Source organism: Lolium rigidum, unplaced genomic scaffold (genome assembly GCF_022539505.1).
Source record: "Lolium rigidum isolate FL_2022 unplaced genomic scaffold, APGP_CSIRO_Lrig_0.1 contig_17643_1, whole genome shotgun sequence".
In the NCBI taxonomy this organism is placed as follows: domain Eukaryota; kingdom Viridiplantae; phylum Streptophyta; class Magnoliopsida; order Poales; family Poaceae; genus Lolium; species Lolium rigidum.
In genome coordinates, this window is record NW_025899908.1 from 332506 (window position 1) to 343581 (window position 11076).

Here is an 11076-nt window from a genome sequence, read left to right on the forward strand (position 1 = left end):
AAACTTGAATCCGTCGGTCGAAAAGAGAGATCCAATTTTGGTTTAGAAAAATCGGGAAAAGTGGCAAGTAGTTGCTGGTGGTCGTGCGACACAAGCTAGCTAGCTAGCACCGCAATGTCGTCGCGCCTACCCGCGGTTGTTGGAGCCGGACCCCTGCCTTGCCCACCGCGCGCGTTATATCTGCTCCTGCAGAGACCCCGGTCCGGTCAGTATCTCAGTGGTGGCTATCTCAGTAGCTAAAGCTACCGCCGGCAGATAGATATAGCGCGGCCAGATCGATCCCAATGCGCCCTCGCCCCTCAGTGTGAACTGTGAAGCATACACACTATCTCGATCCGGCAGCCATGGCGAAGCTCCTCGCCGTTCTCGCCCTCGTCGCCACCGCCGCGTCGCCGTTAGTCCTCCGCGCCGCCGCCCAGGTACGCGCTCGAGCCGTCGATCGCCGGCGTGGTTTCAGAGCCGACTGGAGATGAAAATGCACGTGCCTAACCTTGCTCTGTTGACAATGCAGGCCGAGGGGCTGTTGCCGTTCGCGGTGGGGGCGGCGCCGGCAGGGTGCGACATCGGGGTAGGGGAGTGGGTGTACGATGAGGCGGCGCGGCCAATGTACGAAGAGGAGGCGTGCCCTTACATCCAGCCGCACCTCACCTGCCAGGCGCACGGCCGCCCCGACAAGTCCTACCAGCACTGGCGCTGGCAGCCCCGCGGCTGCGACCTCCCCAGGTCCGTACACTCCGGCGCACTCCGGCACGCCGGCCACCGCCGTCTTATCGTTCTTCTTCTTCGCGGTCGTACGTACGGCGAGCTCGCGAACTGGCGATAGATGCGTGTGGAGCACGTACGGTACGGTAGGATCCAAATGAATGCCCTTGACGCACGCAAGGAACCTCACGTAAAGATACGTAGACCTCGTGGCGTACGTGCTGCCTTTTTTACGCTACGAGAGGTCACAAAAACAAAAGGACAGTTACTCGTGTTGTAGCTAAGCTAGCTAGGAGACGCCAATAATGCGGTGCACTGCCGATCCGAAGGACAGCGCTACAGCGCAGGGGGTAGGTGAGCCATCCTCTCGTGGCCGTGGCCGTGCCCGTGCCCGTGGGGTAGAATAGAACAGAATTGAGGTACAGTAAAAATCACTTGGGTAGAATTTGAAATTTGAAAAGTTCAAAACCGTACCGCAGTGCTGAACGGCTAGGCGGTAGGCACTACTCTGTTGTGTTGTGTTGTGTTGTGCCCACAAGTCCACCACAATACAAGATGGTGGTTTCGAAATTCCATATCTGCATGGTGCGCTGACCCTGAGCTATCGTTGCACAGCTCTTTTGGGGAACATCGAGTGGTGTTCAACTGTCCAAAATGTTTTGGTTCTAGTGGCAGCGTTTGGTTGGACGTAGAGGTCAACCGCCGATAGTGGTTTGCAGTTTGGTGCAGGCCCCATGCCATGCGAGTACTGAACAAAAAACACCACGCTCAATGGACAGCAACCTTTCTCTATTTTGTATGACTAATTTTCAGTCGATCTAGAATTAAGCTAATTCTCAACCAGGTGATGTTATGTAATCTGAACCACATATCATTTGTAACTCAGGTTGCAATATAGTATAACTAGCAAACTGGCAAGCACGGATCACAGTGCGATCCTATGGTCTAGAAGTTTGGTCGTTGACAATTAAGCTCCTCCCGCCGATCCAAAATAACTGTGGGAGATTTCGTACAAACTTTGCATTAAATCAGTACAAAATAGCGACACATATTATGATCGGAGGTGTTATATAAGAGATGCACAATAAACGAAGAACGAAAAGTAAAACACTGCAGGGGACACGAGATTTTAACGTGGAAAACCCTTGCAACACACAAGGGAAAAACCACGGGCGCCAGCCAGCAAAACTTCACTATTTCGGTGGTGTTTACAAACACCGTGGGTGTACAATGATGCGACAAACCCTAGCGGCGGCTTACGTGGAAAATATATAGACGGTGGCAACGATCCAGATTCTGCGGGGCTTCGCCCCCCGCACCCCCTAGGTGCACCTGCTGGGCCTCGGTGTGGGCTAACTTCAGACTCGCTTCGCTCGGCCCAAGCCTACCGGCGGGCCTCGCTCCGCTCGTCAGAAGTTAGCCTCTTCTCGGAATTTGGATCACAATATAACAGGAGGGAGTAATTCAGTTAGCATAACCATTTTTTATTTGACAAGAAATGAATAGACATTTCCCATTGAGAGATTATATCAAAATCGATGATGTGATTCTCGGTGTTCATTCAGAGATTCGGACAGACCGAGGTGTTGCTGGTTGCTGATTTGTTCTGTTGTTCATGGTCCACCTCAGTTCAATTCATCAATGCAAGCAGCATGTTCTAAGATTTTTGTTGTTGTTGTTGTTGTGCTGCTGCAGCTTCAACGCGACGGTGATGCTTGAGATGCTGCGCGGGAAGCGGATGCTGTTCGTGGGCGACTCGCTGAACCGGGAGCAGTACGTCTCCCTGCTCTGCCTCCTCCACCGCGCCGTCCCGGAGGGTGCCCGGTCCTTCGAGACCGTCGACGCGCTCAGCATCTTCAGGGCCAAGAACTACGACGCCACCATCGAGTTCTACTGGGCGCCTCTCCTCGCCGAGTCCAACTCCGACGACGGCGCCGAACACGCCCTCGACGACCGCGTCATCCGCGGCGCGCCCATGGACAGGCACTCCCGCTTCTGGAAGGGCGCTGACGTCCTCGTCTTCAACTCATACCTCTGGTGGATCACCAGCTCCAAGATCCAGATCCTGTAAGTAACCAAAACCCATCTCCAACATAACAATGTCGATCACCACTCTGGGTGAGTAACACTTTGATCTGAACCAAACTGAACGTGCACGCGAATGGTTGCTTTCCAGGAGAGGCGCCGACAACGACTTGAGCAAGGCCATGGTAGAGATGGAGCCAGAGGAGGCCTACAGGCTGGTGCTGCACCAGGTGGTGAGGTGGCTGGACACCAACATGGACCCGACGAAATCCAGGGTCTTCTTCGTGACGGCGTCGCCGACGCACACCAACAGCCAGCTGTGGGGCGAGGAGATGGAGGGCGGCAACTGCTACGGCCAGAAGGAGCCCATCACGGACGCGTCGTACCGCGGGAGCACGAGCAGGGCGATGCAGCGGGTCACCGGCGAGGTGCTGGGCGCGGCGTCGGCGAGGGTGCCGGTGGGCGTGGTGAACGTGACCCAGATGTCGGAGTACCGAAGGGACGCGCACACGCAGGTGTACAGGGAGCTGTGGGCGCCGCCCACGCCGGAGCAGCTCGCCGACCCGAGGAGCTACGCCGACTGCACCCACTGGTGCCTCCCCGGCGTGCCCGACGCCTGGAACGAGCTGCTCTACTGGAAGCTCTTCTTCCCGGCCGCCGGCGACCAGGCACTCTGACAAAGTACATGCGTCGTCGTCGCTCTAACTTCGTACAGTATTGTTGCAACTCGTGTACTGCGTCGATCGTGTGGACGCGGTGGTTGTAGTCCGTTCCCCCCTTTTTGGCAATCTGTTCAAATGTGTGTTCCCTGCTCTGCTCTGTTCCCTTCAATGTTGAGCTGTGCACACGTCCGATGCTTTCTATGGGCGTCCGCGGCACGTAAAGGCCACGAAAGCGCTGACGTGTGGGCTCAAACGGTAGATAATATTGTGAAGAGTCAGGGACTCGATAGTGTGCGCAAAGTTTTGTGGCATGCCTCTCTAACTTGTTGATCAGCAAAATAAATGAATATAAAACTTTAAAATGTGGTTAAATGCTTCAAGAACCTTAAAAAGTTGCTTTTGAAAAATGTGGTTAAATACTTGTAAAATATAGTTTTGTGGATCTGCATAGAAATTAAAGACACATATTTTCCTTTTGAAAAAGGAGGATGAGACCACAACCTCGAAGAGATGCATACGGCCTATGCAGCGAAAACATGTATCCCATATATAAATTGGAAAACACATGAAAAGTGAGTTACATTTTGCACCAAGTGTCTCAGGAGTGGCACCAAGACGCCCCTCAAATCCTTGGCAACTTCTTCTCCCTATTACCTTCCCTCCCTGTCGTCGAGCAAAGCCCTCTTGGTGCTCTGGCGGCGTAGGAGAACGGGCATTTCTCTGCTTCCACGCATCAGTTCATGTGGAGGCGCACGAGGGTTCCTCGGCAGTGTAGCGCCTCATTCCGACGTTGCGGCAGCGATATGCGGCGTCGTGGCTACCCCCTTCGTGTGGCGCGCTTGTCCAATTGAGATGAGGAGGCCAAGAATCTCCTTACGGTATGCCTCTAGGACTTTCAGCAATGTAGTTATGTGTTGTCTATCCTCTTCTTGTTGCAAGCCTCGGGTCAATGGTGTTACGACCGGGCGATTCTAGATCTAGGAGGCCATACCTCTCGGTTTGGCTTGTATAGGCATGCTGAAGTGACGGGCCTGTCCGGGATTGTTTGTCAAACGACTGGCCAAGGTGCATGGTTGTGTGGACAAGCCGGTCTCGAGTTGGGTGGGTGTTGTAGTCAGAGTCATAGACAACGACACCCATAGGTGTCCGAACCTTGTTGAAGACGTTGGCAACACAATTTGCACTCCGCCCAAACTTCTTGGAGGAAAACCATAGAGCTGGACAAGACGTTGGTGGCGTCTAACGGCGTTTTTGCCCCTTGTGGTCAAATGTTGGAGCTGGATTATGTTAAGATTGGTCATCGTACCCTATAAGTATATAAACATATATTTGTACGTGCCAAGTATATATAAAGAGAAGTGGTGGAGGCATTGACCCCAAGAAACCCCTAAACGGTTTTTATCTTGGTATCAGAATGACGAGTAGGCGCAGCCGCCTATCGCACGACATCCTCTCGTGAGATCCAATTGACCAATTGATCATGTCGTCCTCGTCAGTGCTCTAGGTCTCGGACCGCCTTGGCGCCATCATCTCCCCGCCCTTGGACACTGTCGTAGCGGCAGTGGTTACCTCCATCCTTGTGTGCCTCAACCGCACAAAATTCATGCTATGGTGTGGGATGATGCTGACAAACCTAGCCGGGGACAACCTGCACAGCTTCACCGATGACTCAGACCCTGCACCGGTGAAGACGATCACCAAAGGTACCGGTGATGCCGCCTAGTCGTCCCGAACCCTGAGCTATGCTCATTGGTGGGGACATGGTCAGAAGGTACCCAGCCTTCCTTCTCTCCTCCATGGAGGAGGGCATCATGTGCTAGCTTATGGGAAGCAAGACGACGGCCGCGGGTTGGGCAGCCATTTGTGCCGTTTTTGGCGCTTAAACCCACGAGAACATGCGGCATATTCGTCGACAACTTCAGTAGCTACACATGGGAGACACGACGGTGACATATATACATGCATAAGATGGAAAACCTTATTGACACCATGGCCACCGCCGGGGAACCCCTCACTGATGATGAGCTTGTCGACTACATCATCACTGGCATGAGTCCCGCCTTCGACTCAATCACCGGTGCCCTCACCATGGGGAACAAGTCGGTTCCCTAAGCTGAATTGTACACCCATGTGCTCTCCTTCGAGGCCATGCAGGCACAACAAGCCAAGATGAAGGAGTGCTCGTCCTCGAAAAATTCAGTGTCCCTTCCTGGACAGCCCGCACGCACCATGCTTTACGCCCTTCACACCATCAGGAGGTGGTCGCCCGGCTGGTAATGACAACTACATGTCTAGCCAAGGTGGTGGCAGTGTCAGCCTAAACAACGGTGGTGGCTACGACTCCCCCAAGTATGGAGGAAATGGTGGTGGCAATGGCCGCCAGAATAATGACAATGGTTGTAATGGACGTCGGCAGCATCCTCAGTGCCAAATCTTTTAATAATGGGGGCATACCGCGGATGAATTTGGAAACCACTTCAACCCCGAGTTTTAATCTCGTGGCCATAATCAGCGCTCCGGGAACCCCTCTTCAACGAGCTCCAGTGATAGTCCTCACTAGTAATATGGATATAGGTGCAACCGATCACTTGACGAGTGATCTTGTATATCTCCACATACACAAGCGCTATGGCGGGAAGGATCAAGTCCAAGTGGCCAATGGTGCATGTTTATCTATTTCACATATTGATCATTCATATTTAGCCGGTTCATCCCTAAAATTACAGAATATCCTTCAAGTCCCGCACATTAGCAAGCATCTCTTTTCAGTTTATCATCTCATTTTTGATAATGACGTGTATGTTGAATTTCACCTTTATTTTTGTGTGTGTTATGGAAAAAACCAAGAGGATAATTCTGCTTCACAGTAGAAGTCATCATGGACTCTACCCCATTACCTATAGGCGAGCATCATCATCACTATTTCATGTTTGCAAATTGCAGCATGTTATCTATGGACTGATGCAGCCTCTTATAGCCTGGTATGCTCGTTTGGGTGCTCGTCTACTTCATTTTGGTTTTGTTCCTTTCAAGGTTGATATGTAACTTTTCATCTTTAATCGTGATGGTGTCCAAATTTTCATGTTGGTCTATGTTGAAGACATAGTGATTGATGGCTCTACTTCTGATGTTGTGAATGGTCTCATGTGTTCACTCTCCGTCACCTTCCCTATCAAAGATCTTGGTACTTTGGAGTACTTTCTTGGACTAGAAGCTTCTTGCAATTCCGGGGGCATGATACTCATTCAGCGCAAGTATGCACTTGATATCTTGCATCGTATTAACATGGAGAATTGCAATGATAATTCTACTCCTATATTTCCCACTGAGCGACTTGCTGATACGTCTCCAACGTATCGATAATTTCTTATGTTCCATGCTACTTTATTGATGATACCTACATGTTTTATGCACATTATATGTCATATTTATGCATTTTCTGGAACTAACCTATTAACAAGATGCCGAAGAGCCAGCTTGTCTGTTTTCTCGCTGTTTTTGGTTTCGGAAATCCTAGTAAAGAAATATTCTCGGAATTGGACGAAACTTTCGCCCGGGGTCCTATTTTTGCACGAAGCTTCCGGAAGACCGAAGACCTAACGAAGTGGGGCCACGAGGAGGCCAGGGGGTGGCCGGCGCGGCCCAAGCCCCGGCCGCGCCGACCTATCCCCTGGGCCCCTCGTGTGGCCCCTCGCGTTGACCCTCCGCCTACTTAAAGCTTCCGTCGCGAAACCCCCGAGCACCGAGAGCCACGATACGGAAAACCTTACAGAGACGCCGCCGCCGCGAATCCCATCTCGGGGGATTCTGGAGATCGCCTCCGGCACCCTGCCGGAGAGGGGATTCATCTCCCGGAGGATTCTTCACCGCCATGGTCGCCTCCGGAGTGATGAGTGAGTAGTCCACCCCTGGACCATGGGTCCGTAGCAGTAGCTAGATGGTCGTCTTCTCCTTGTTGTGCTTCATTGTTGGATCTTGTGAGCTGCCTAACATGATCAAGATCATCTATCTGTAATACTATATGTTGTGTTTGTCGGGATCCGATGGATAGAGAGTACTATGTTTATGGTGATTATCAATCTATTGTTTATGTGTTGTTTATGATCTTGCATGCTCTCCGTTATTAGTAGAGGCTCTGGCCAAGTTTTTGCTCTTAACTCCAAGAGGGAGTATTTATGCTCGATAGTGGGTTCTTGCCTTCATTGAATCTGGGATCGTGACAGAAGGTTCTAAGGTTGTGATGTGCTGTTGCCACTAGGGATAAAACATTGATGCTATGTCTAAGGATGTAGTTGTTGATTACATTACGCACCATACTTAATGCAATTGTCTCGTTGCTTTGCAACTTAATACTCGGAGGGGTTCGGACGATAACCCGAAGGTGGACTTTTTAGGCATAGATGCAGCTTGGATGGCGGTCTATGTTCTTTGTCGTAATGCCCGGATTAAATCTCACTATATTTACCATGTCATGTATATGCATTGTTATGCCTTTCTCTATTTGTCAATTGCCCGACCGTAATTTGTTCACCCAACATGCTTTTATCTTATGGGAGAGACACCTCTAGTGAACTGTGGACCCCGGTCCTATTCTTTACATAGCATACAATCTACTTGTTTTACCGTTTTCTTTGCAAACATCTTCCACTCGATACGTTTAATCCTTTGTTACAGCAAGCCGGTGAGATTGACAACCTCACTGTTTCGTTGGGACAAAGTACTTGGGTTGTGTTGTGCAGGTTCCTAGTTGGCGCCGGAATCCCGGTGTTGCGCCGCATCACATTTCGCGACCATCAACCTTCAACGTGCTTCTTGGCTCCTCCTGGTTCGATTAAACCTTGGTTTCTTTCTGAGGGAAAACTTGCTACTGTGCGCATCATACCTTCCTCTTGGGGTTCCCAACGAACGTGTGAGTTACACGCCATCACTTGCACGTAAACAAAACACAAAAAAATTAGTTGCTAGTTTTACTTTATTTACTGTCTTGCTCTCTATATTAAAAACACAAAAAATTAGTTACTTGCATTTAATTTATTTTGTTATCATGTCTAGTCCTGTACTTGTTTTTATTTTCACTAGTAAGGCATAATGGAAAACATATGTGAGCTTTTTATTCTATTTCCTGAGTCAAGACATGAATGGTTTAATGCGAAAATTAAAAAACCTATGGAATCTTATTTGCATGCTAGTAGCAATGATATTAGTATGAACGCTTTGAACACCATTGTTGCTAATGATATGGAAAATTCTAAGCTTGGGGAAGCTGGCTTTGATAAGCATGATATTTTTAGTCCCCCAAGCATTGAGGAGAAAATTCACTTTGATGATACTATGCCTCCTATATTTGATGATGAGAATAATAATGATAGCTACTTTGTTGAATTTGCTCCCACTACATCTAATAAAATTAATTATGCTTATGTGGAGAGTAATGAAACTTTTATGCATGTGAATAAGAATGCTTTATGTGATACTTATATTGTTGAGTTTGTTCATGATGCCTCTGAAAATTATTATGAGAGAGGAAAATATGGTTGTAGAAGTTTTCATGTTACTAAAACACCTCTCTATATGCTGAAATTTTTGAAGTTACACTGGTTTTATCTTCCTATGCTTGTTACTTTGCTCTTCATGAACTTGTTTATTTACAAGATTCCTATGCATAGGAAGCATGTTAGACTTAAATGTGTTTTGAATTTGCTTCTTTATGCTCTCTTTTGCTTCAACTCTTATTTCTTGCGAGTGCATCATTAAAATTACTGAGCCCATCTTAATGGCTATAAAGAAAGAACTTCTTGGGAGACAACCCATGTTTTTTTACTACAGCAATTTTTTTTTTGTTTTGTTGAGTCTTGGAAGTTGTTTACTACTGTAGCAACCTCTCCTTATCATGTTTTTGTGCCAAGTAAAGTTTCTATGTCAAAGTTGATGTTATATTTGGGATCGCTGCGCAGAAACAGCATTGCTGTCTGTCACGAATCTGGGCACAGGCCTCTGTAGAAATTTCGAACAATTCTGCCAATTTACGAGCGTGATCCTCAGATATGTACGCAACTTTCATTAGTTTTGAGTTTTTCCATTTGAGCAAGTCTGGTGCCATTTTAAAATTCGTCTTTACGGACTGTTCTGTTTTTGACAGATTCTGCCTTTTATTTCGCATTGCCTCTTTTGCTATGTTGGATTTATTTCTTTGATCCACTAATGTCCAGTAGCATTATGCAATGTCCAGAAGTGAAAATAATGATTGTGTTACCTCTGAATGAGTGAATTATTAATTGTGCACTAACCCTCTAATGAGTTTGCTTGAAGTTTGGTGTGAAGGAAGTTTTCAAGGGTCAAGAGAGGAGAATGATATACTATGATCAAGAGGAGTGAAAGCTCTAAGCTTGGGGATTCCCCCGTGGTTCACCCCTGCATATTTTAAGAAGACTCAACCTTCTAAGCTTGGGGATGCCCAAGGCATCCCCTTCTTCATCGACAACATCATCAGGTTCCTCCCCTGAAACTATAGTTTTATTCAGTCACATCTTGTGTATTTTACTTGGAGCGTCAGTTTGTTTTTGTTTTTGTTTTTGTTTTTGTTTGAATAAAATGGATCCTAGCATTCACTTTGTGGGAGAGAGACACGCTCCGCTGTTGCATATGGACAAATATGTCCTTAGGCTTTACTCATAATGTTCAAGGCGAAGTTTCTTCTTCGTTAAATTGTTATATAGTTGGAATTGGAAAATGCTACATGTAGTAATTCTAAAATATCTTGGATAATGTGATACTTGGCAATTGTTGTGCTCATGTTTAAGCTCTTGCATCATATGCTTTGCACCCATTAATGAAGAAATACATAGAGCTTGGTAAAATTTGATTTGCATATTTGGTCTCTCTAAGGTCTAGATAATATCCAGTATTGAGTTTTGAACAACAAGGAAGACGGTGTAGAGTCTTATAATGTTTACAATATGTCTTTTATGTGAGTTTTGCTGCACCTGTTCATCCTTGAGTTTGCTTCAAATAACCTTGCTAGCCTAAACCTTGTATCGAGAGGGAATACTTCTCATGCATCCAAAATCCTTGAGCCAACCACTATGCCATTTGTGTCCACCATACCTACCTACTACATGGTATTTCTCCGCCATTCCAAAGTAAATTGCTTGAGTGCTACCTTTAAAATTCCATCATTCACCTTTGCAATATATAGCTCATGGGACAAAATAGCCTTAAAAACTATCGTAGTATTGAATATGTACTTATGCACTTTATGTTTTATTAAGTTGCTCGTTGTGCGATAACCATGCTTCGGGGAACGCCATCAACTATTGTTGAATATCATGTGAGTTGCTATGCATGTCCGTCTTGTCCGAAGGTCTATCATTTTAGTGGTTGGAGCATGCAAAATTGTTAGAGAAGAACATTGGGCCGCTAACTAAAGCCATGAACCATGGTGGAAGTTTCAGTTTTGGACATATATCCTCAATCTCATATGAGAATAATAACTTTGCTACATGCTTATGCATTTAAGAGGAGTCCATTATCTGTTGTCCATGTTGTCCCGGTATGGATGTCTAAGTTGAGAATAATCAAAAGCGAGAAATCCGAAATGCGAGCATTCTCCTTGGACCTTTGTACAGGCGGCATGGAGGTACCCCTTTGTGACACTTGGTTGAAACATGGCATGCGAAGACCCGGTAGT

At 47.4% G+C, this 11076-nt stretch overlaps 1 protein-coding gene across 1 annotated transcript; it reads left to right on the plus strand.

Moving 5' to 3' along the window:
* Positions 1-344: 344 nt before the first annotated feature.
* On the plus strand, positions 345-3480 carry LOC124680481 (protein trichome birefringence-like 33). The gene is made up of 4 exons (XM_047215538.1): positions 345-419; positions 512-723; positions 2398-2769; positions 2879-3480. Exons 1-4 carry the CDS (start codon positions 345-347, stop codon positions 3402-3404), a joined length of 1185 nt encoding a protein of 394 aa, XP_047071494.1. The 3' UTR covers positions 3405-3480.
* The last annotated feature ends 7596 nt before the right edge of the window (positions 3481-11076 follow it).

Excerpts from the sequence above, each read along its gene's own strand:
- LOC124680481 (XM_047215538.1), top strand. The coding sequence starts at position 345 with ATGGCGAAGCTCCTCGCCGTTCTCGCCCTCGTCGCCACCGCCGCGTCG. Across the intron at positions 420-511 it reads TCCTCCGCGCCGCCGCCCAG|GCCGAGGGGCTGTTGCCGTT; the intron begins GTACGCGCTCGA and ends TTGACAATGCAG. Across the intron at positions 724-2,397 it reads CGCGGCTGCGACCTCCCCAG|CTTCAACGCGACGGTGATGC; the intron begins GTCCGTACACTC and ends GTGCTGCTGCAG.